Source organism: Rhinolophus ferrumequinum, chromosome 18 (assembly GCF_004115265.2).
Source record: "Rhinolophus ferrumequinum isolate MPI-CBG mRhiFer1 chromosome 18, mRhiFer1_v1.p, whole genome shotgun sequence".
NCBI lineage: Eukaryota > Metazoa > Chordata > Mammalia > Chiroptera > Rhinolophidae > Rhinolophus > Rhinolophus ferrumequinum.
Genome location: NC_046301.1, coordinates 56,208,042 through 56,234,542, shown reverse-complemented (window position 1 = coordinate 56,234,542; position 26,501 = coordinate 56,208,042). Strand labels below are relative to the sequence as shown.

The window sequence follows — 26,501 nt, the reverse complement described above, 5'->3', positions numbered from 1 at the left end:
AGGAGGGGAAAGTGAAAGGCTAGAAGTGGAACAGTACTGAGTCAGAGTGGGGAAAAAGTGTCCTAAAGATTTCCCTCTCCTCCCCCTGATAAACCAGGAGAGCTCAGCAGAGTCACATGAGAAATACTGCAGCTAAAGAGACTTAGGAATGAAATCTCCTGCACTGGGAATGCAGACAAGCTGAAGAGCAAGGCTGGTCAAAAAGGGCCCAAGACCTGACCACGGCTCCCTTGAGTGAATGCAGTGTATTGGCTGTTCACCAAGTCTGCTGTGGGGAGGACATATGGCCTCTTTGAAGCTAACTAACATCCTTGAGGTAATTCCCTATGGTTGTGTCTGAAAATCACACAACCAGAAGGTCTTTAACCAGAAGTCAGATGCCTCTATAACTGCAACCAGTGTTGTGATATTAAATTCATTTTACATATAAATAGTTTAATAAGTAAAGGTATAATAGTGAAAAAGACCTTACTGGGCCTAAGGAGAGAGTGCCTTGAAAATTCACATAATTGAGATCAACAAAATTGGCAGTCCCCACAATCAACAAATAGCTTTTCATCCCTTATGCCCATTGTGAGTTTTTTGTTTAAATTTAATTGTTCTCTAATTAAATCTTTAAATCTTTAAATGCCAGATATTCTTTAAATGGCTTCTCAGAGACAAGTGAGGACATTGCTATGCCAGTGTGCAGTAAGAATGTTCCTCACAGACCCATATTCTCAGGGAATGGAAAGGAAACACCTCCATCCCTTTCTCCTTCAGGGACTGATGAGTCAAGGCAGCCGAGTCCGGGAGAAAATGGAGGTGCCACTCGGTAAACCAGTGACCCCACATATCTTGTGACTCTGATCAGCCTTGGTAAGTATGAGCATCATCTCTGTTTCCTTCAAGGCGATCTCATTTGGGTCATTTCTCCTCATCTCTAGGGTCAAAAGTTGGGTTGTTTAAGGAAGTAAAATAACTAGCTTGAAATAGTTTCCTTTGACTCTTGCCACACTTCTCTGAGAATGTGGACTATTTTTCCTAGAGATTTGATTCACTGAACACTTTTATTACTTCAACTTAGTCATGTATATGATTAGTATCTAATCAATTCATCAGGAGAAAATGCCAGAGTCAGTTCTTTCTATACCTTCTTTTACCCCAGAGTATAGGATCTTTCTAAATCAGAGACTATTACTGAAATCTTGGGTTCACAGACAGGGCACAGACAGACTCGTGCTGACATAGGTTCCTTTCGCTACAGTAGACTATACAGCCAAGGTCGTGATCCTTGGCTATGCCAGGTTGGTTACAAGAATGTTAAGAAGTGGTCCCCAGGAGGAGTGTCTTTGGAGGGTTGAGCTTTCCTCACCCCTGTGGCTATTAGATGTTCTTTTCCACAAGGACAGGAAAAGGATTCTGAGAGGAAGATTAATTTGAAAGATGATGAAGGTAAAGAAAAAGAATGATTTCATCCCCCTGCCCTCTTCCTTCTCAAATATAAATCCTTAAGTGGCTTTGCAGTGAACTAAGATCTGGAGGAGGCTGGAAGTTGTAAGCTGAAATTGGTTCAGCAAAGGCAGCAAAGCCAGGTTCATCACCTCTTACCTTGTACAAAGAGCCCTTGTATATAGGGCGTGAGGGAGACTGAGCTCCAGGGGACAATTTCTCCTGAGCAAACAAGATGGGTCAACACTCTTACCCAACTAGATCCCTGGGGATGATCATATGTTTCCTGGTGTCCAGAGGCTTGAAGAGTGGTTTGGAAGGACTAACATTTTATTTTCTGGGGAATAAGGAAACCACTTGAGTGGAAATACCAGGAGGAGATGAATGATACTGTCAACCAGAAGGACTCCCTTTCTTTACCATTTGCATGTGTCCTACCAACGCATTTTCTAATCACAGGGATGCCCACAAGACGCCCAGAAATGGCTCCAGCTCCCAAAGTCATAAGCTCCAAGGAGCCCAGCACCAGCCCAGCCACTAGGTACACTGAGGGAAATTCTTGGGAGACTTCAACAGAGACTGTCCCCATGGAGACCAAGGTGGAATCGGTCACCCTTCAGTCCACAGCCATCAGCCTCCCTCACCTGCCCATGGGAGTCATGGCACCAGAAAAGTCAACAATAGAAGGGACAGCAGCTACAGAAATGGCGTTACTCTCTCCATCCCCATCCGAGGCTGGGATCAAGCCCCATTCTGGGACTTCAGAGGGGACTAGCAAATCACTGGGCCCCGTGTCCTCTGTCTCCCTAGAGTCAACTCTTAAAGGTACCACAGGGATTGGTCAACAAAGCAGCCCTGCTCTTATTACAGAGACAACTGGAATGAATTCCTCCGCTGGCTCTACTGGAGGGACCACAGTGGAAACACATGTCTCTCTGAGCACATCTTCCACTTACCCTGAAGATGCTATGGCCATCTCAGGCTCTCTGGCAACCCAGAAGGGAACCACAAGCTCAGTGGCAGATAAATCTGAATTTATAACCAAGACATGGGTCAGCACCACAGTCATTCCTTCCACTGCCCTGAGTAAAAAGACAGTGACAGCTGAACAAGCAAGTCTGTCTGTGGGTGAGTCTTATTCATCTGCAAACCTATTGTCAGAGCAGATAGCTGGGAGAGACCTGACACTTAGAGCGTCCCCTGAGGGCACAGACACATTGAATATAACATCCATAGGACAAACTACATTAGGATCTCTGATCCCTGAAAGCCAAGCCACTACCAGCCTCACCAATGCCTCAGGAGAAAAAACGAGCTCTTCACCATCTGTCGCATTCCCTTCAGTGGAGACTGAAAGTCTGGTGGCCATCACAGGTGTAGTTGCCTCTGCTCCTGAGCGACTGTCACAGACCTCACCTCCTGCAGGAGTAAGCATCATGGATGTTACCACAGCCCTCACTTCAGGTGTCACCACAACCATGACCACCATGGGAACCAACTCATTCCTGACTGCCATGCGTGACCCAGAGGGGAGTGTGAGCGGCATGGAAAGCGCCCGGGCCACAGAGACCAGCACATCTGCCCTACAGGACACTCCCACCTGGTCATCCACAACTGCATCTGCCCCAACAGCAGGCCCTTGGACTATCACGGACATGGCTTCCATCTTAGAAGTCACAGGTTCTCCTGACACAACTTTTGCGATGGGTACCACTTCATCCTCAGCATCAAGCATGGACTCAGGCTCTGTGTCTTCTCCCCATGACCTTGTGACAGTCATTGGAGCCAGCCTAGCTGTTCCTTCTTCCTATGCTTCAGCTGAAAAGTCAGAGGCCAGCACAAGGAGAACACTGAGTCCATCAGACACAACTGCATCCATAACCATCTCAACTTCTTCTGCTATCAAAAGGATAAGCACCTCAATTCCTGACATTTTAAGCACAAGTGGGACTCCCAGTAGAAGAGAAACAGAAATGCCTGTTTCAATGGCTTCTACTGACCATTCAAATACAAAGACTGACCCAAGTATCGTCCTACCCACTCCTCTGCCTGATTCTCTGTCCACTCTTGACTGGGCCACCAGGAGGTCTGTGTCATCAGCTACAATCTCTACCTTAGCTCCACAGTGGGGCACAACTCATCCAGAACTCCCTTTGGAGAATGTGATCAGCCCAATGACCTCACAGCTGCCACTCTCTGTAGGAGACATTACAAGTGGGTTCATACCAGCTGCAATGGTAAGTAGCTCTAGAACAATTTTATTAGGGAGGCCAGATCTTGCCAGCAAAGAAGCAGAGAAGAGCTCTACCCAGCTTCTTGCCACAACTTCTGTAGATCCAGGATATGTGTCCAAACCAAAAGCAACAACTCTGGATGTGATTTCCTACACAGTAAGAACTCCAGACCCAACTTCCCAGGGGCAAGGGCTAAAGACTCATACAACAGAGGCAAGAGCTACATCTGATTCCTGGATGGGGAAAGAGGATTCAACTTCAAGCACGTATATGAATGCTGAGATGACAAGTGTCTCTTCTGTCTCAGGAGAGGCCACCAAGGAGGTTATGGACTCCCCAGGCTTATTAAGGTCCACAGATCTATCGGGCATAAGCTTGGAATCTAGGGCAACTTCACTTCCAAATTGGACAAAGAGCACATCTGAGAGAAGAGCCACTTCTGAACCCACCACAGACAAAGAGGTAGTTCACCCTTCCACAAACACACCAGTGTGGGTCATACGTTCTGAATATGACCCTCATCTCACTGTCCCAGTCCACTCAGAGTCATCCAGGGCCATACATCTGATGGATACTGCCTCAACCATGGTGAAAACTATTGTTTCCACATCAACAACCACCTGGCTAGAATCCACAAGGGCTGGAATGGAGCTTGGTCACTCCCTGACCCCTGAACTGAGGGATTCCAGTGCTTACGTGGATACCAGCTCAACCACAGAGACAAACATTGTCCCTTCCCCAAGTTCTACTGCTGTTACTAAGGAATCTAAGACAAAAGCCACCAACTCTGACAGAACATTCAGCCAAGACCTACCTCAGCCCACAAGATCATCAGATATCACCAGGACTTCTACCCGCTCTGCCATGACAGAATCTGAAAGGAACATCATCATGAAAACAGGTCCTTCTGGGACTACATCACTGGGTACACCTACCTTGACTCCACTATTTCCACAGTCAGAAAAAACCACTCTCATGAGCAAACGTCCTGAAGATGTGCCATGGGCAAACCCTCCCTCTGTGGAAGAAACCATTTCTCCCTCTTCCCTGGCACCTTCCTCTGCCACAAACTCACCTTCTCATGTTTTGTTGACTTCACCAGGGCATAGTCCCTCATCTACTCTACCCATGACCTTTGGCTTGGGGAAGACCACAGACACGTTGAGGACAAGCTTGGAACCTGATACCAGTTTACCCCCAAATTGGAGCAGTACCTCAGGTGAGATACTGGCCACCTACAAAGCTTCCACAGGTCCAGAAGCAGTTCATCCTTCCACACACACCGCAGTGACAGATGTAGGTACCACCAGTTCTGGGTATGAATTGCATTCTCCCGTCTCAGCCCACACACAGCCATCCCAAGCTGTACCTCCAATGATTACCTCCTCTACCAAGTGGGCCATCACTTCTTCCACACTGAGATCTGGCTCCTCTGAGGCCACAAAGATTGAGAGAGAGCCAGTGTCCTCTCTGAATCCTGGGCTTAGGGAGATGAGCACCTACCAGGAGCCCAGCTCTGCTGCAGAGACAAGCACTGTCATTTCCAATGTGTCCACAGGTGAGGCTACCACTGATGTCACCAGACTACAAGTCACCTCCTCTAGCAGGAAGTCCAGCCCAAGCCCTGCTCACTTCAAAACTTTTCCAGATATACTTACAGAAAGCAGCACAAAACCCTCCACCTCCCTATTCATGACAGAACCTGCAGAAATGATCATAACCACCCAAGCCAATCCTCCTGCAGCCACCACACAAAGTGCACTTATCTTGAGTACATTAACCATGGCCTCCTGGGCAGGGACCCCCTCAGCTGTGACTCAGGGATTTCCACAGTCAGAGAGAAGCAAAGGTCCTGAGGATGTGTCATGGACAAACCCTCCCCCTGGGGAAGAATCCAGCTCTCCATCTTCCCTAGAACCTACCCTTCCCACAGCCTCAACTTCTCCTGTTGCCTTCGTGTGGCAAGAGCACAGAACCTTCTCTCCTGTTTCTGAGACCTCAGTTCTCACCTCTGGCCTGGTGAAGACCACGGGAACGTTGAGCACAAACTTAGAGTTTGTGACCAGTACACCTGAAAGTGTAAGCAACATCTCAGATAAGACACTGGCTACTTCACAAGCCACCACCAATACAGAAACAATGCAGTCTTCAACAAGCATAGCAGTACCCAAATTGGGGACCACTAGTTCAGAACATGAATCACGTTCCACTGTCCCAGCCAACTCAGAGCCATACAAAGCCACATCTCCAATGGTTACCTCTTCCACAATAAGGGACACCATTGTTTCCACATCGATGCCTGACTCCTCTGAAACCACAAGGATTAAGACAGAGTCAGTGCCCTCCCTCATTCCTGAATTGAGGGAGACCAGCACCTATCAGGAGAACAGATCAAGTATAGAGACAAACACTGTCTTCTCCAGTGTGTCCACAGGTGCTTCTCCTGAGGTTTCAAGGACAGAAGTTCCCTCTTTTGATGAAACATTAACGTCAGCCTCTGCGACATCAACAAGGTCGCCACATATTTCTTCAGAAACCAGCAGTGGACTCTCTACCTCTCCTCCATTGACAATATCTAAACATGTGACCTTCACTACACAAACGAGTCCTTCTGGGGCTATATCACTTGATACACTTAACTTGGACACTTCCATCATCACCACCTGGACAGAGACTCCATCAGCTGTGACTCAGAGTTTTACACACTCAGAAGCAACCACTCTCATAAAAACTGATCCCAAGAATATGTCATGGACAAGCCCCCTCTCTGGGGAAGAAACCAGCTCTCCTTCCCTGGCACCTATTCCTGCTAGGACCTCAACTTCCCTTGTTTCTTCCACATTACAAAGGCACAGTCCCTCATCTTCTTTATCTGTGTCTTCAGTTCCCACCTCTGGACTGGTGAAGACCACAGGCACGTTGGCCACAAGCTTGGAAACTGGTGCCAGTTCACCTCCAAGTTTGAGCAATGCAAGTTTAGAAGCCATCACAGATAAAGAGAAAATCCATGATGCCACAAAAACAGGAGTATCCAATGTGGAGACCACCAGTTCTAGACACGAATCACGTTCCTTTGTCCCAACGGACTCAGAACAATTCAAAGCCATATCTCCAATAATTACCACTTCCCTCATGGGGGAAACCACTGTTTCCACCTCAATGCCTGGTTTCTTTGAGACAAAGACTGAGATTGAGACAAGTTCCTCCTCAACCCCTGGAGTGAAGGAGACCAGCCCCTCCAAGGAGACCAGCGCATATACAGAGTCAAATACTGTCCTTCCTGATGTGAACACTGGTGCTACCGCTGAGGTATCCGGGACAGAAGTCATCTCCTCTAGCGGAATACTCAGTCCAGGTCCTGCCCATTCCACAGTGTTGCCAGTCATCTCCACAGAAACCATCACCAGGCTTCTTACTTCCCCCATCATGACAGGATCAGCAGAAATGACCATCGCCAGACAAACAGGTCACCTCGGGGCTACGTTACTGGATGCTCTTCCCTTGGATACATCAACCACACCATCCTGGTCATGGACACCCTTAGCTGTGACCCAGGGATTTCCCCACTCAGAGATGACCACTTTCATGAACAGAGGTCCTGAGAATGTGTCATGGATGAGCCCTCCTGTTGTGGAAGAAACCAGCTCCTCATCTTCCCTGATGCCTCTACCTGCCATGACCTCACCTTCTCCTGTTCTCTCCACATTACTCTCCTCTCCTACTCCTGGGACCTCACTTCACACCCTTAGCTTGGCAAAGACTGCAGACACTTTGGGCACAAGCCCAGAACCTAGAACTCGTTTACCTCCAAATTTGAGCAACACCTCAGATGAGATATTGGCCATTTCTAAAGATACTAAGCCTACAGAGATAATTCATCCTGCCACTCACACAGCAGTGCCTAATGTGGGGACAACAAGTTCTGGATATAAATATTCCTCTGTCTTAGAGCTATCTGAAACCAGATCTCCAATGGTCACTGCCTACACCACAGGAGACACAATTGTATCCACATCAATGTCAGCCTCCTCTGAGATCACAGAGATTGAGAGAGAGCCAATATCCTCCCTGACCCCTGGAATGAAGGAGACCAGCACCTCTCAGGAGAACATGTCAAGTACAGAGACAAGCATTGTCCTCTCCAGTATGTCCACAGGTGCTGATACTCAGGCTTCAAGGACAGAGGTTACCTCCTTTGATGAATCATTCATGCCAGCCTCTGCTACGTCAACAAGGTCCTCGGACATTTCCTCAGAATCCAGGAATAGACTCTCTACTTCTCCTCTCTTGACATTATCTACAAAGGTGCCCTTCAGTACCCAGATTGATCCTTCTGGGGCTACATCACTGGGTGCACTTTCCTTGGCCAAATCAACCACAGCCTCTTTAGAAGGGACTCCATTGTCTGTGACTCAGGGTTTAGGACATGCAAAGATGACCACTAACAGCAACAGTTCCAAGGATGTGTCACGGATGAGTTCTCCTGTGGAAGAAAACAGGTCTCCTTCCATGGGCCCCATCTCTGCCACAACCTCACCTTCTCCAATTTCTCCCACATTAGCAGGGAGAAGCCCCTCCTCACCTACTCCAGTGACCTCACTTGTCTCCCCTGGCCTGGTGAACACCACAGACATGTCGGGTATAAGCTTAAAACCTGTGACAAGTTCATCTTCAAGTTCGGTCAGTACCACAGTTGAGATACTGGCTACTTCTGATGCCTCCACAGAGACAATTTACATTTCTAAAATCACAGCTGTAAACAATGTGGGGACCACCAATTCTGGACACGAGTCACATTCCTCTGTCCCAGCTGACTCAGGGTCATCCAAAGCCACATCTCCAATTGTTACCTCTTCCGCTATAACGGACACTGCTGCTTCCATATCAACCTCTGGCTCTTCTGAAACCACAAGGATTGACACAGAGTCAGCGTCCTCTCTGATCCCTGGACTGAGGGCGACCAGCACCTCCCAGCACATGAGCTTGGCCACAGAGACAATCACTGTCCTTTCCAAAATGCCCACTGGTGGTCCTACTGAGGTCTCCAGGGAAGAAGTCATCTCCTCTAGCAGGACATCCATCTCCGGCCCTGCTCAGTCCACAATGACACCACACATCCCCACAGGAATTTTCAGGCTCTCCGCCTCCCCTATCATGGCAGAACCTTCAGAAATGACTATCACCACCCAAAGAAGTCCCCTTGAGGCTACCTCACAGGGCACACCTCCCTTGGACACATCAACCACAGCCTCCTTGGCAGATACCAACTTGGCTGTGAGTCAGGGTTCAGCACACTCAGAGAAGACAGCTCTCATGAGCAGAGTTCCAGAGGATGTGTCAGGAACAAGCACGTCCTCTCAGGAGGAAAGCAGCTTGCCATCTTCCCTGGTATCTTTACCTGCCATGACCTCCCTTCCCCTGTTTCCTCCAGATTATCAGAGAATAGTTTTAACTCTCTTACGTCGGTGACCTCATTTCTCACCTCTGGCCTGGGGAAGACCACAGACATGTCAGGTATAAGCTTTGAACTTGGAGCCATTTCACCTCCCAGTTCGAGCAGCACCTCAATTGAAACACTGGCCATTTCTGAAGGCTCCATAGATACAGAGGCAGCTCACCTTTCAAAAAAAACAGCTATGGCCACTGTGGGGACCACCAGCTCTGGACATGAACTTCATTCCTCTGTCCCAGTGCACTCGGAGTCACCCAGAGTCACATCTCCAATGGGGACTGCCTCCTCCATGGAGGAGACTCCTTCCACGGCATTTGACACAGAGCCACTTTGGCATCTGACTCCTGGCCTGATGGAGACAAACACAGCCCGGGACTTCAGCTCAGCTACACCCACACGCATGCCTCCATCTCCCCAGTCTACTCATCTTTTGAAGAGTCCCAGGGCTGGTGCCACCTATTCTGTGAAAATATCAGTCCCAGACCAGCCTCCATCTTTGCAGTCCACTGAAATTCCAGTGGAAACTGTCACCCATTTTTATGCCCCTCTGTCTGTTACAAGGCCTGCTGACGTAACCTCCTTCCAAGAATCCAAGATTTCTGTGCCCGTGTCAGAAAGTGCCCATCATTTAGGCACAGATATTCTGTCTTCAGCTGAGACCATTCCAGGAGACACATTGACACTGTCTCTGTCAGATTCCATGGCTTCCTTTGCCACATCTGGAGTTCTGGATGGCAGCTCAGCCGCCTTCTCATTCAGTCCATTTTCTAGAACAGAGTCCGTCCCTGGAGATGTTTACTCAGTCCACCATTGCAAGCAGCCCACCTTCATCAGCTTCCACACCATTCCCCTCTTCAACCTTCTCTACCATGGACTCTTCAACCAGCCCAGCCCCCCATGGGGTTACTGCCTCCCCTGCCGCCACACATACAGCAGACACCACCCTTGGGAAAGAGACCAGTGCTACTGAAGGACCTTTGCTCATGGTCAGTGCTCTGGAGACTTGGACCCAGCCAGTCAGGACATCGTTACCTCTCATCATGGATACCAGAAGAACAGAGCATGTTGACTTGCAAACAGTGACAAGTGCTTCTCAAGTTTCTCCACTTTCAACAGGGTTGACAAGTAAGGACACACAGCTGTTACACTCTCATTATTGGGGGCTCATAGGAAATGGCTTCTTTCCTAAGAGGTAAAAAGGAGTTAATTAGGAATTTATTACCATACTAGCAATTCTTTTGCCAACATTTGTTAATCTTTCCTCAGTTCCAGGCAGTGAACTATGCTTTGGGGGAAACAAAGATAAATAAGCAAGTGGTTGCATAGATGTTCTAACATTACTGTTCATGCTTATAGCGAGGATAATAATAACAGCAGTTGTTTATAGAACACTTATTCTGTGTCAAAAACTGTTCTATAAAATAATTTAATCCTCATTGGAACCAAATATAAAGAATGCACTATTATAAGCCCATTTTACAGATAAGTAAACTGACGCACAGAGAGGTTAAGTAAGTTGCTCAAGATCACAAAGCTGGTAAGTGATAATAACTCAGACTATGTGGCACTAGGAATCTATGTTTTTAACCATTAGGCTGGTTAGAGTGGTCAGAGAGGTGTGGTCAGAGAGGTAGAAGAAATCGCAAGAGATCCTGGTACCACAGAAGCCGTAGGAAGGGAGAACTTTAGGAAGGAGGAATGGCCAGTTCTGTCAAATGCTACAGAACAGCTGAGTTGAAATGGGGTGAGGATTCTCTGACAACAGAGGGTCCTCAGGAATTCTAAGAAAGGGGAGCATCAGTGAGCTGTAGAGGACTAAAACAACAGCTAGAATAATACATAGATGCAAGGGAGGGGTTCCCCTTTGAGTTGAGCATTGATGACAGCATCAAAAGCAAGGAGGAAGGCGAAAGGAAAAGGTGAGCAAATGAAAAACGAGGGAACAAAGTACCTATGGAGGTGGTTGGTGAGAACCCAGGGCCCAGGAGGACAAAAACCACCTTCAAGACATCAGTCGTTGAGGGAGGGAACCTCTTGGGAAGTCCATTTCTCTCAAAAGTTGAATTTGGCCCCAACTTTTGTTCTGGACACAAGTCCAAAGAAGTCCTGCAACTCCTTCACTAGATAATGTCTACAAAAAGATGACTTATCTCTCAAGTTAGTTTAGACCAGGGGTGCCCAAACTTTTTTCAACGGTTTTCACCAAGGGCCATAGACGGTAAAATACACAGACAGCTGGGCCACTCACTCGAGGTGAAGTATGTATTGCCTCATCTGGTTTTTTTAAGTAAACTAAATATATTTTTGGAATTTGCTGCGGGCCAAGTAAAAATGGATTGCGGGCCGCAGTTGGCCCGCGGGCCGCAGTTTGGACACCCCTGGTTTAGACAATTCACAATAAAGTTACGCACAGTGGTGGCTATCGACCCATGTCTTAAACATGGCTTAGTTGTTAAGTCACGGGTGTTCACAAGTTAGGAGTGGGATGGTAAGAAAGTAGGACTGTGGTTGGATGGATGGCAGGATGAAAGGAAGACTGGAGATAAGAATAAATGAGAGAAGAAAGGATGGATGTATAGAAGGAAGAAAAGAAGGAAGGGTGGATGGATAGAAGGGAGAATAAAAAGAAAGAAAGGTGGATGGAGGGGAGGATTGAATGGAAGTAAAAACTGAAGGAAAGAGAAATGGAAAAATGAAAGGTAAGAGGAAATATAAAAGGAAGGATGCATGGTAGGAAATGATAAAAGGAAAGATGGAAGGATGGAAGAAAAGAAGGATGGATCTATGCGTGAATGGATGGATCTATGGATGGGTGTGGCTGTTTAGCCATGGCTCAAGTTCATACTAATGGACTTGAGAAAAATTGAGTTGTGTAGTCTACTTCATTAGTAGATCCATTTAGATAGTGCTGTCTTTCTGGATGAGATAAGTTACCCCATGCTTCTTTCCCTCCCTCATCTGCAAGGACTGATGGCATCAGGGAGCACACGACAAAGATGCCAAATGTATCAGCACATGGAGGTGCCAAAGGACCAGTTTGTATCCCTCTGGCATCCACGTCATCTGCTAGTTCTAGAGATAACTTCAGCTTTGTTTACCTCCCAGTAGTCTGACTTGTGGCCTTATTTCCTGTTCCAGAGAGATGAGATCTTTGGGGTTTTTTGGAGAAAGAATTAGGTGGGATTGCCATGGGCTTCTCTGTCTTCACTGGATCTTTGTCTGTTGGTGCCAAGTTGGATGTTCCCACTTTTCCTTCCCTCGTAACATACCGAGTGAGTCCAGTTCACGGTTGGATATGTCAACTTCACAGAGTCAACTCAGTTTAACTTAATTCCGAACATGCTTAGTAATAGCTTACTCTGTGTTCGAGGCTATGCTATAAACTGAGGGTGCGCAGGTGAAAATACTTTGGCATTGCACCGGTGTTGCTCTCAGTCAGTAGGGGACAAAGGACAGCAAAGGAACAAAGTAATTATGATGCAACTTTAGAGAAAGGCTTCATGGCGGAGGCGATATTTGAATTGGTTTGAAAGGAGAAATAGGAGTTTACCAGGAAGACAAAGGGAGTTGATGAAGACATTCTGAATAGAAGAAAAAGCCACATCCAAAGGCACAGAGAGGAGTAAAACCTGGGAATAACTGGGAGGTACAAAAAATTCGCCTTTGTTACAGTGTGAAATATGTGTAAGGACGGCATGGTAGGAGGTAAGACCAGAGGCATGGGAAAAAGCAATATTCAAAAAGACTCTAAGGCTTGATAACGCTTGGATGCCCTTTAACAAAAGGACAAAGAAGTTGTGGCCACAAATTTTGGCAAATATGTTCCTTCTTCCTAAGAGTCATAACATGCATAAGAATATTATAGGCTCTGAGAAATCCTACTGTAAAGAAACTTGTTTAGCTTTATTCATGCCAGGGTTTATACAATTATTGACTACATAACCTTTTCCTATGAAAGGCACCTAGTAACATTTCCTAGTATTATTGTTCTGCCTGAGAGTTTAAGAGGGGCAGATTTATGAGGTGTGATCGAAAAATACAGTGAATGTTTAAATAACAAAATATTTATAGTAAAAGACACATTGCCATTAACCCCACTCAAAATACTCCCCTTTGCTTTGAACACACTCATCCCTTCGTTCTTGCCACTTTCTGAAGCAGTTCTGGAAGTCCACTTTCATGAGTGTCTTTAGTTACGTTGTCGTGGCTGCCTCTGTGTCCTGAATCGATTCAAATGTTTTCCTTTTATGGTCATTTTGACTTTAGGGAAGAGCCAGAAGTCACACAGTGCTAGATCTGGTGAATAAGGTGGAGGAGGACACAGTGTAATGTTTATATTTGACAGAAATTGCCATACCAGAAGCGATGTGTAACACGGAGTGTTGTCATGATGGAGGATGAAGTAAAGAAGAAAGAGGACTTCCAGAACTGCTTCAGAAAGTGGCAAGAATGAGGGATACGTGTGTTCAAGCGAGGGGCAGTATTTTGAGAGAGATTAATGGCAATGTGTCTTTTACTGTAATATATTTTTTTTATTTAAGCATTCACCATATGTTTTTGATCTGACCTTGTATATAGCAAGGGGTCCTTCTCACTGGGGTGGATAAAAGTTAAAGGCTCCCCCATGCATATTAAATTTCTTCCAAGTTTTTTAGAGACCAGACTGCTTTACCAATACATGATAGAGGCTTTCTGCATGATCCAGGCTTTGGACAACAGAGTCACCCCCAGTCAGGTTATTAGTTCTTATCCTGTGACCCAAGTATCTTTGGTTCGGTCCCCAAAAGAAGGATGTGTGGCAAGTAGTTTATTTGAGGTGGAGGATGGCCCTAGGAAGCCCTGGAGAAGACAAGGAAAGGAGGTCACTGCAACTTGCATTTGTGAGCAGGTCGTAGGTATGGGGGTCAGAGTGTCATTACCCCTGGGGACCTCTGAGGGAAGCATAGAACAAGTCAGCATTGTCCCATCCGACGAGTGAAGTGGCTGGGGTGTTTATCATCTGACTGACTTTCATCATTGACTGTGGGCTGCTTGCTTTTGGGGGTGACAGGGCTCAGCACTTCTGGCCTGCGCCCCCCACGGCCTGAGTCAGAGCCCCTAGGTGTGGACCCACGGGGACTGCCTTACGATCGCACTGGGGTCACTGCACTGCAGCAGTAAGTGCTTATGGGATATGAGTGGTGGCACTGACAGGGCCGCTACATCAAGGTCACCAGGGTGCAGGTCACCAGGCTTTAGGGGAAAACTAATATTGGATAGCAAAGTTTATGAGGAATAGCCAATAGTACTCATTGGCTCCATTCAATATAGAGCAGGGTTTCTCCACCTCAGCACTACTGCCATTTGGGCAGATAATTATTTATTGCATCCTAGGATGTTTAGCAGTATCCATGGCCTCTACTCACTAGATGCCTGTAGCACCCTCCGCATACACACAATTGTGACAAAGATGTTTCCGAACATTGCCAGTGTCCCTTGGGAGCAAAACTGCCCCAGGCTGAGACCTACTCAACTAGAGAGTTGTTAAGATTCCCCAAGATGGATTTTCCCCTCACGTCCTTGTCTTTCTATCCTGGACCCCACGAGATCTTGAACTTCAATTAGGGAAGTAATATATTGTGGTTTCGAGCATAGGTTCAGGATATAGACAAAACTATGTTCAAATTTCCACACTATCAGTCAGTAATTATGATCTCCGGGTTTCTGTTTTCCTCTTCTGTAAAACGACAATAATAGAGGGTACAGTCAATGTTCTAGTGATGATCAAAGAGAGAAAGCATTCCAGGTGCTTTGCAATTTATCATCATCATCATCATCAAATACATATGAAGCACTTTATAAGGTCGACTCTCAAAAATATGTTTTTCAGGTTATTCACAGCAACACAGGGACATGGCTCCACCACGAGCGTCAAAATCCCCTTCAGTTTGTCTCTCTCCCTGCACCAAGCTCCAGTAGGCTTTCTGGTGTCTATAGAGAGGCCTCCAAGTAGTTCCTCCTCACTCCTGGGAACCATTTTTTGAAGCCGTGGTCAGTAGCTGCTGTCTCAGCTAACGCCACTTTAATCTTCCTCACAGGTGAATGCCAGGCACCTTGGCCAGCTAATGTGCTCCCTGGTAAATTCAATTCAGTAAACATTTATTTTGTTGTAGAAGTACAAAAGTAGGTAGTGGTAACAGCAGTAATAGTAGGTAGTAGCAGTGGTAGTAGTAACAATAGTAGTAACAGTGGTAATGGTAGGTAATAGTGGTGGTAGTAACAATAGTGGTAAGAGTGGTAATGGTGGGTAGTAGCAGTGGTTGTAGCAACGATAATGGTAACAGCGGTAGTGGTAGGTAGTAGCAGTGGTGGTAACAACAATAGTAGTAACAGCGGTAATAGTAGACAGTACTAGGGGTGGTAGTAACAATAGTAGTAACAGTAGTAATAACAGCAGCAATGGTAGTAGTAACAGTAGTAGTAATAGCCATAATACTAGGTAGTAGTAGTAATAGTAGCAAAAGTTCTAATAATAGTAGTAATGGTAGAAAGTAGCAGCAGTAGTAGTACTAAATAATAGTAGTATATAGTAGCAGTGGTAGTAATAACAGTAGTTATTACTAACAGTAATGGTAGTAGTACTAATGTCTTATTGTGAACTGGGAAGCACTGTGCTTGGTGCATTTTTATCAACACTCTGAGATGGCCACTGTACTTATCCTTACTTTATAGATGAGAAAATAGAGGTCTAGCAAGATTTGGAAACACATCTACCTAGTGGCAGAGCCAGAATCTTAGATTTTAGTGCAGGACTATCTCATTCCAGAGCCCAAGCGTGTAAGTACGATACATGATCTCTCTCAAGTAAGGGGATATATACACACACATATGTGTATATGTACATGTATATATATATACACACGTACACACACAAGATATGACAATTAAGTGAACTTGTTGCAACAACATTGTTAACTTTTTTTGATATCAGAGGGATTATTCATTATGAATTTGTACCAACTGGACAAACAGTTAACCAAGTTTACTATTTGGAAGTGCTGAAAAGTCTGTGTGAAAAAGTTAGATGAGAATGACCTGAAATTTTCTTCAACAATTCATGGCTCTTGCATCACGACAATGTACCAACTCACGTAGCACTGTCTGTGAGGGAATTTTTAGTCAGTAAACAAATAACTGTATTGGAACATGCTCCCTACTCACTGGATCTTGCCCCCAATGACTTCTTTCTTTACCCGAAGACAAAGGAAATATAGAAAGGAAGACATTTTGATGACATTCAGGACATCAAGGGTAATACGACAGTTCTGATGGCCATTCCAGAAAAAGGGTTCCAAAATTGCTTTGAAAGGTGGGCTAGGCACTGGCGTTGGTGCATAGCTTCCTAAGGGGAGTACTTTGAAAGTGACCGTAGTGATATTCAGCAATGAGGTATGTGTCTTTTTCTAGGATGAGTTTGCAAACTTAATTGTTTGACATCGCATATATCCACGTATTCACTCATTCATGAATTCAGTGACTCAGCAAATATTTGTTGAGCACCTACTATATGCCAAGCAGGCAGACATTAATAGCTACTACCAAGGACACTGAGCCACTGTGCAGTGCAGGTTCAGACAAGATGGTAAGGAGATAATTCAAAGGGAGAGATGAATTCTGACATGGATTTGTAAAGATAGATTTGAGCTGGGGTTTGAAGTAGGACAGAAAGGAAGAAATCTGATGAGATAGGGCAAGCTGAGAAAACAGCTTGAACAAACTCACAGACTGGAGAGTACAGAAAACATTAGGGAACAGGGAGTGGTCAAGAATCCATGGAGGAGTTACAGCCCAAGATGAGACAGGAATGGGAAGGGAATGCCAGTCACAGTTCCTTTTCCCACTCCAGAAGCACTGCAGGCATGTCCCAGGCAGAGACTTTTATCTCCCTTTCCTCATATAGAGGAAAAAACAAGCTCTTGCCAGTCCAGTAGGTGGTAATCATTGTGTCCAAATTGTGTGTCTATCCCCAATTCACAGGACTACCAACAAGAGGCACAGAGAGGGCAGAGACCACCAGCACAGCAATTATGACCGCCAGAGTCTCCATTCCCACTGTGGGAAAGCTGACTCTCCTCAGGACACCAGGTAACACGGCCAGCACAAGCACAACAGGAGTGACCATCACAACCCCAAACGTCTCCCCTTATGTTCTGGAGATGACAGCTTCCTTGGACACCCAACCTGGAACAGAGACCAGCATGGCAATTTCCAGGACCACCACATCTATGTTCAATACAGGATCAGAGACCACACCTGCACTGGTTCTTAGTTCTGGGGCAGAGACCAGTTCAGCTGTTGCAACTCTGACTGTTTCCCTTGCTAAGCCAGAGGAAACCTCAGACTCATGTGTCACCCATCTTGTGGGGACCGGCCCAGCTGTTTCCAGGGAAACCCTGAATGTTTCCCACAGTGAACCAGACAGCACATCTCCAATGGCTACCAGTTCTGGGGAGGAAGTCAGTTTAGCTGTTCCAACTCCAACTATCTCCCCTGGTGTACCAGAGATGGTGACCTCACTGGTCACTAGCCCTGAGGCAGAGACAAGTATGGTTCTTCCAACTCTGACTGGTTCTACAAAGGAACCAGAGACCACAGCCACATGGATCACCCATCCTGGGGAACAGAGCAGTTTATCCATTGCAACTTCAGCTGTCTCCCTTAGTGAGTCAGGGCTGGTGACATCACTGGACACTGGTTTTGGGGCAGAGAGCAGCCCAGTTGTTCAGACTCTGACTGAATCCCCTGATAAGCTAGATACAACAGTCTCATTTGTTATTCATCCTGGGGCACAGACCAGTTCAGCCATTTCAACTCTGACTCTTTCCCCTGGTGTATCAGGGGTGGAAATCTCAAAGCTCACCAGTTCTAGGGCAGAGACTAGTACAATTTTTCCAGCTCTGACTGATTCCCCACATGAACCTGAGACAACAGCCTCATGGGTCACCCATCATGAGGTGGAAGCCAATCCCATTGTTCCAACAATGACTGTTTCTCCTCGTCAGACAGATACAACAGCCTCTTGGGTCCATTCCACAGAGACCCCTGTTTCCAGAAAAACTCTGAATTTTTCCCATAGTGAATTAGACATCACAACTTCAACACTCACCAGTCCTGGGGCTGGAGCCAGTTCTGCCATCCCAACAATGACTGTCTCACTTGGGACACTGCCTACGGTGACCTCCCTGGACACTAGATCTGGAGCAGAGGCAAATACAACTTTTTCAACTCTGACTGATTCCTCACACAAACCAGAGACCAGAGCCTCAAGGATCACCCATCCAAGGACAGAACCCATTTCCATTGTCCCAACTTTAACTCTCTCCCCTGGTGACACAGATACAACAGCCTCATGGGTCCATTCTACCGGGACTGGCACACCTGTTTCCAGAGCAACTCCAAGTGCTTCCCATAGTAAATCAGACAGCACACGCTCAACAGCCACCAGTCCTGGGCCAGAAGCCAGTTCAGACAATCCAAATACAAGTCTTTCTCCTGAGGAGGTGACCTCCCTGGTCAAAAGCACTGTAGCAGATGCAGGTACAACTTTTCCAATTCCGACAGATTCTCCACACGCACCAGAGACCACAGCCTCATGGATCACCCAACCTGAGTCAGAAGCAAGCTCCAAGGTTCCAACATTAACTGTCTCCCCTGGTGACACAGATACAACAGCCTCATGGGTCCATTATGAAGGCACCAGCACACCTGTTTCAATAACAACGCCAAATGCTACCCATAGTGAATCAGACAGCGCACCCTCTGCCCGTCCTGGGGCAGAGAGCAGGTCAGACATCCCAAATACAAGTGTAACCCCTGGTATACCAGGCATGGTGACCTCCCTGGTCACCAGCTCTGGAGCAGAGGCAAGTACAACTCTTCCAACTCTGACTGATTTCCCACACGAACGAGAGTCAACATCCTCAGGGATCACCCATCCATCGAGAGAAGCCAGCTCCATTGCTTCTATGTTAACTGTGTCCGCTGGTGACACTGATACAACAGCCTCATGGGTCCATTATGAAGGCACCAGCACACCTGTTTCCAGTACAATGTTAAATACTTCCCAGACTGAATCAGACAGCACACCCTCAACAGTCACTCGTCCTGGGACAGAAGCCAGCTCATACATTCCAAGTACAAGTGTATCCCCTGGTGTATCAGGTGTGGTGACTGCCGTGGTCACCAGCTTTGGACCAGAGGCAAGTACAACTTTTCCAACTCTGACTGATTCTCTACACTCACCAGAGTCAACAGCCTCAGGGATAACACATCCTGTGTCAGAAGACAGCTCCATTGTTCAGACGTTAACTGTCTCCCCTGCTGACACAGATACAACAGCCTCATGGGTCCATTCTTCAGGGACCGGCACACTTGTATCCAGAACAACTCCAAATGCTTTCCATAGTGAATCAGACAGCACACCCTCAACAGCCACCAGTCCTGGGGCAGGAGCCAGTTCAGATATTCCAAATACAAGTGTATCCCCTGGTGTATCAGGGGTGGTGACTGCCCTGGTAACCAGTTATGAAGCAGAGGGAAGTACAACTTTTCCAACTCCGACTGATTCCCCACACGAACGAGAGTCAATAGCCTCAGGGATCACCCTTCCAGGGACAGAAGCCAGCTCCATTGTTCCTACGTTAACTGTGTCCACTGATGCCACTGATACAACAGCCTCATGGGTCCATTATGAAGGCACCAGAACACCTGTTTCCAGTACAATGCTAAATGCTTCTCATCTTGAATCAGACAGCACACCCTCAACAGCCACTCGTCCTGGGAGAGAAGCCAGTTCAGACATTCCAAATACAAGTGTATCCCCTGGTGTATCACTGGTGGTGACCGCCCTGGTCACCAGCTCTGGAGCAGAGGCAAGTACATCTTTTCCAACTCCGACTGATTCCCCACAGTTACCAGAGACCACAGCATCATGGATTACCCATACTGTGTCAGAAGGCAGCTCCAATGTTCCTACGTTAACTGTGTTCACTGGTGACACTGATACAACAGCCTCATGGGTCCATTCTTCAGGGACCGGCACACTTGTATCCAGAACAACTCCAAATGCTTTCCATAGTGAATCAGACAGCACACCCTCAACAGCCACCGGTCCTGGGGCAGAAGTCAGTTCAGACATTCCAAATACAAGTGTATCCCCTAGTGTATCAGGCACGGTGACCTCTCTGGTCACCAGCTCTGGAGCAGAGGCAAGTACAAGTCTTCCAACTCCGACTGATTTCCCACATGAACGAGAGTCAACAGTCTCAGGGATCACCCATCCATCGAGAGAAGCCAGCTCCATTGTTTCTATGTTAACTGTGTCCACTGGTGACACTGACACAACAGCCTCATGGGTCCATTATGAAAGCACCAGAACACCTGTTTCCATAACAACGCCAAATGCTTCTCATCTTGAATCAGACAGCACACCCTCAACAGCCACCAGTCCTGGGACAGAAGCCAGTTCAGATATTCCAAATACAAGTGCATCCCATGATGTACCAGGTGTGGTGACCGCCCTGGTCACCAGCTCTGGAGCAGAGGCAAGTACAACTTTTCCAACTCCGACTGATTCCCCACAGTTATCAGAGACCACAGCATCATGGATCACCCATACTGGGTCAGAAGGCAGCTCCATTGTTCCGACGTTAACTGTCTCCCCTGCTGACACAGATTCAACAGCCTCATGGGGCCATTCTGCAGGGACCGGCACACTTGTATCCAGAACAACTCCAAATGCTTTCCATAGTGAATCAGACAGCACACCCTCAACAGCCACCGGTCCTGGGGCAGAAGTCAGTTCAGACATTCCAAATACAAGTGTATCCCCTAGTGTATCAGGCACGGTGACCTCTCTGGTCACCAGCTCTGGAGCAGAGGCAAGTACAAGTCTTCCAACTCTGACTGATTTCCCAAAGGAACGAGAGTCAACAGTCTCACGGATCACCCATCCATCGAGAGAAGCCAGCTCCATTGCTTCTATGTTAACTGTGTCTACTGGTGACACTGATTCAACAGCCTCATGGGGCCATTCTGCAGGAACTGACACACCTGTTTTTGGAACAACGCCAAAAGCTTCCATAAGTGAAGGAGACAGCCGACCCTCAACAGCCACCAATCCTGGGACAGTAGCCAGTTCAGACATTCCAAATACAAGTGTGTCCCCTCGTGTATCAGGCACGGTGAACTCTCTGGTCACCAGCTCTGGAGCAGAGGCAAGTACAACTTTTCCAACTCCGACTGATTCCCCACACGAACGAGAGTCAATAGCCACAGAGATCACCCTTCCAGGGACAGAAGACAGCTCCATTGTTCCTACGTTAACTGTGTCCACTGGTGCCACTGATACAACAGCCTCATGGGTCCATTATGAAGGCACCAGCACATCTGTTTCCAGTACAATGCTAAATGCTTCCCAGAGTGAATCCGACAGCACACCCTCAACAGCCACTCGTCCTGGGAAAGAAGCCAGTTCAGACATTCCAAATACAAGTATATCCCATGATGTACCAGGTGTGGTGACTGCCCGGGTCACCAGCTCTGGAGCAGAGGCAAGTACACAACTTTTCCAACTCCGACTGATTCCCCACAGTTATCAGAGACCACAGCAATCATGGATCACCCATACTGGGTCAGAAGGTAGCTCCATTGTTCCGACGTTAACTGTCTCCCCTGCTGACACAGATACAACAGCCTCATTGGTCCATTCTTCAGGGACCGGCACACTTGTATCCAGAACAACTCCAAATGCTTCCATAGTGAATCAGACAGCACACCCTCAACAGCCACCGTCCTGGGGCAGAAGCCAGTTCAGACATTCCAAATACAAGTGTATCCCCTAGTGTATCAGGCAGGGTGACCTCTCTGGTCACCAGCTCTGGAGCAGAGGCAAGTAACAACTCTTCAACTCCGACTGATTTCCCACACGAACAAGAGTCAACAGTCTCAGGGATCACCCATCCATCGAGAGAAGCCAGCTCCATTGTTTCTATGTTAACTGTGTCCACTGGTGACACTGATACAACAGCCTCATGGGTCCAATATGAAGGCACCAGAACACCTGTTTCCATAACAACGCCAAATGCTTCTCATCTTGAATCAGACAGCACACCCTCAACAGCCACCAGTCCTGAGACAGAAGCCAGTTCAGATATTCCAAATACAAGTGCATCCCATGATGTACCAGGTGTGGTGACCGCCCTGGTCACCAGCTCTGGAGCAGAGGCAAGTACAACTTTTCCAACTCCGACTGATTCCCCACAGTTATCAGAGACCACACCATCATGGATCACCCATACTGGGTCAGAAGGCAGCTCCATTGTTCCGACGTTAACTGTCTCCCCTGCTGACACAGATTCAACAGCCTCACGGGGCCATTCTGCAGGGACGGGCACACTTGTATCCAGAACAACTCCAAATGCTTTCCATAGTGAATCAGACAGCCGACCCTCAACAGCCACCGGTCCTGGGGCAGAAGCCAGTTCAGACATTCCAAATACAAGTGTATCCCCTGGTGTATCTGGGGCGGTGAGTACTCTGGTCACCAGCTCTGAAGCAGAGGCAGTACAACTTTTTCCAACTCCGACTGATTCCCCACGCGAACGAGAGTCAATAGCCACAGAGATCACCCTTCCAGGGACAGAAGCCAGCTCCAGTGTTCCTACGTTAACTGTGTCCACTGGTGCCACTGATACAACAGCCTCATGGGGCCATTCTTCAGGGACCGGCACACTTGTATCCAGAACAACTCCAAATGCTTTCCATAGTGAATCAGACAGCACACCCTCAACAGCCACCGGTCCTGGGGCAGAAGTCAGTTCAGACATTCCAAATACAAGTGTATCCCCTAGTGTATCAGGCACGGTGACCTCTCTGGTCACCAGCTCTGGAGCAGAGGCAAGTACAAGTCTTCCAACTCCGACTGATTTCCCACAGGAACGAGAGTCAACAGTCTCACGGATCACCCATCCATCGAGAGAAGCCAGCTCCATTGTTTCTATGTTAACTGTGTCTACTGGTGACACTGATTCAACAGCCTCATGGGGCCATTCTGCAGGAACTGACACACCTGTTTTTGGAACAACGCCAAAAGCTTCCATAAGTGAAGGAGACAGCCGACCCTCAACAGCCACCAATCCTGGGACAGTAGCCAGTTCAGACATTCCAAATACAAGTTTGTCCCCTCGTGTATCAGGCACAGTGAACTCTCTGGTCACCAGCTCTGGAGCAGAGGCAAGTACAACTTTTCCAACGTCGACTGATTCCCCACATGAACGAGAGTCAATAGCCACAGAGATCACCCTTCCAGGGACAGAAGACAGCTCCATTGTTCCTACGTTAACTGTGTCCACTGGTGCCACTAATACAACAGCCTCATGGGTCCATTATGAAGGCACCAGCACATCTGTTTCCAGTACAATGCTAAATGCTTCCCAGAGTGAATCAGACAGCACACCCTCAACAGCCACGCGTCCTGGGACAGAAGCCAGTTCAGACATTCCAAATACAAGTGTATCCCCTAGTGTATCAGGCACGGTGACCTCTCTGGTCACCAGCTCTGGAGCAGAGGCAAGTACAAGTCTTCCAACTCCGACTGATTTCCACACGAACGAGAGTCAACAGTCTCAGGGATCACCCATCCATCGAGAGAAGCCAGCTCCATTGTTTCTATGTTAACTGTGTCTACTGGTGACACTGATACAACAGCCTCATGGGTCCATTATGAAGGCACCAGAACACCTGTTTCCATAACAACGCCAAATGCTTCTCATCTTGAATCAGACAGCACACCCTCAACAGCCACCAATCCTGGGATAGAAGCCAGTTCAGACATTCCAAATACAAGTGTATCCCATGATGTACCAGGTGTGGTGACCGCCCTGGTCACCAGCTCTGGAGCAGAGGCAAGTACAAACTTTTCCAACTCCGACTGATTCCCCACAGTTATCAGAGACCACAGCATCATGGATCACCCATACTGGGTCAGAAGGCAGCTCCATTGTTCTGACGTTAACTGTCTCCCCTGCTGACACAAATACAACAGCCTCATGGGTCCATTCTTCAGGGACCGGCACACTTGTATCCAGAACAACTCCAAATGCTTTCCATAGTGAATCAGACAGCACACCCTCAACAGCCACCGGTCCTGGGGCAGAAGTCAGTTCAGACATTCCAAATACAAGTGTATCCCCTAGTGTATCAGGCACGGTGACCTCTCTGGTCACCAGCTCTGGAGCAGAGGCAAGTACAAGTCTTCCAACTCTGACTGATTTCCCAAAGGAACGAGAGTCAACAGTCTCACGGATCACCCATCCATCGAGAGAAGCCAGCTCCATTGCTTCTATGTTAACTGTGTCTACTGGTGACACTGATTCAACAGCCTCATGGGGCCATTCTGCAGGAACTGACACACCTGTTTTTGGAACAACGCCAAAAGCTTCCACAAGTGAAGGAGACAGCCGACCCTCAACAGCCACCAATCCTGGGACAGTAGCCAGTTCAGACATTCCAAATACAAGTGTGTCCCCTCGTGTATCAGGCACGGTGAACTCTCTGGTCACCAGCTCTGGAGCAGAGGCAAGTACAACTTTTCCAACTCCGACTGATTCCCCACACGAACGAGAGTCAATAACCACAGAGATCACCCTTCCAGGGACAGAAGACAGCTCCATTGTTCCTACGTTAACTGTGTCCACTGGTGCCACTGATACAACAGCCTCATGGGTCCATTATGAAGGCACCAGCACATCTGTTTCCAGTACAATGCTAAATGCTTCCCAGAGTGAATCAGACAGCACACCCTCAACAGCCACTCGTCCTGGGACAGAAGCCAGTTCAGACATTCCAAATACAAGTATATCCCATGATGTACCAGGTGTGGTGACTGCCCTGGTCACCAGCTCTGGAGCAGAGGCAAGTACAACTTTTCCAACTCCGACTGATTCCCCACAGTTATCAGAGACCACAGCATCATGGATCACCCATACTGGGTCAGAAGGTAGCTCCATTGTTCCGACGTTAACTGTCTCCCCTGCTGACACAGATACAACAGCCTCATTGGTCCATTCTTCAGGGACCGGCACACTTGTATCCAGAACAACTCCAAATGCTTTCCATAGTGAATCAGACAGCACACCCTCAACAGCCACCGGTCCTGGGGCAGAAGCCAGTTCAGATATTCCAATACAAGTGTATCCCCTAGTGTATCAGGCAGGGTGACCTCTCTGGTCACCAGCTCTGGAGCAGAGGCAAGTACAACTCTTCCAACTCCGACTGATTTCCCACACGAACAAGAGTCAACAGTCTCAGGGATCACCCATCCATCGAGAGAAGCCAGCTCCATTGTTTCTATGTTAACTGTGTCCACTGGTGACACTGATACAACAGCCTCATGGGTCCATTATGAAGGCACCAGAACACCTGTTTCCATAACAACGCCAAATGCTTCTCATCTTGAATCAGACAGCACACCCTCAACAGCCACCAGTCCTGAGACAAAAGCCAGTTCAGATATTCCAAATACAAGTGCATCCCATGATGTACCAGGTGTGGTGACCGCCCTGGTCACAAGCTCTGGAGCAGAGGCAAGTACAACTTTTCCAACTCCGACTGATTCCCCACAGTTATCAGAGACCACAGCATCATGGATCACCCATACTGGGTCAGAAGGCAGCTCCATTGTTCCGACGTTAACTGTCTCCCCTGCTGACACAGATTCAACAGCCTCACGGGGCCATTCTGCAGGGACCGGCACACTTGTATCCAGAACAACTCCAAATGCTTTCCATAGTGAGTCAGACAGCCGACCCTCAACAGCCACCAGTCCTGGGGCAGAAGCCAGTTCAGACATTCCAAATACAAGTGTATCCCCTGGTGTATCTGGGGCGGTGACTGCCCTGGTCACCAGGTCTGGAGCAGAGGCAAGTACAACTTTTCCAACTCCGACTGATTCCCCACGCGAACGAGAGTCAATAGCCACAGAGATCACCCTTCCAGGGACAGAAGCCAGCTCCAGTGTTCCTACGTTAACTGTGTCCACTGGTGCCACTGATACAACAGCCTCATGGGTCCATTCTTCAGGGACCGGCACACTTGTATCCAGAACAACTCCAAATGCTTTCCATAGTGAATCAGACAGCACACCCTCAACAGCCACCGGTCCTGGGGCAGAAGTCAGTTCAGACATTCCAAATACAAGTGTATTCCCTAGTGTATCAGGCACGGTGACCTCTCTGGTCACCAGCTCTGGAGCAGAGGCAAGTACAAGTCTTCCAACTCCGACTGATTTCCCACAGGAACGAGAGTCAACAGTCTCACGGATCACCCATCCATCGAGAGAAGCCAGC

At 47.6% G+C, this 26,501-nt stretch overlaps 2 protein-coding genes across 2 annotated transcripts; both read left to right on the top strand.

Annotated features, from left to right (window-relative positions):
- Positions 1-2,018: 2,018 nt before the first annotated feature.
- LOC117038513 (mucin-16-like) lies at positions 2,019-9,692 on the top strand. Its single transcript, XM_033135472.1, is given in 3 exon segments — positions 2,019-9,072; positions 9,075-9,179; positions 9,679-9,692. Coding segments are annotated over 3 exon segments (7,173 nt in total).
- A 116-nt stretch (positions 9,693-9,808) lies between these two features.
- Positions 9,809-20,056, top strand: LOC117038512 (mucin-16-like). The gene is made up of 3 exons (XM_033135471.1): positions 9,809-10,242; positions 17,134-19,670; positions 20,015-20,056. Exons 1-3 carry the CDS (start codon positions 9,849-9,851, stop codon positions 20,054-20,056), a joined length of 2,973 nt encoding a protein of 990 aa, XP_032991362.1. The 5' UTR covers positions 9,809-9,848.
- The last annotated feature ends 6,445 nt before the right edge of the window (positions 20,057-26,501 follow it).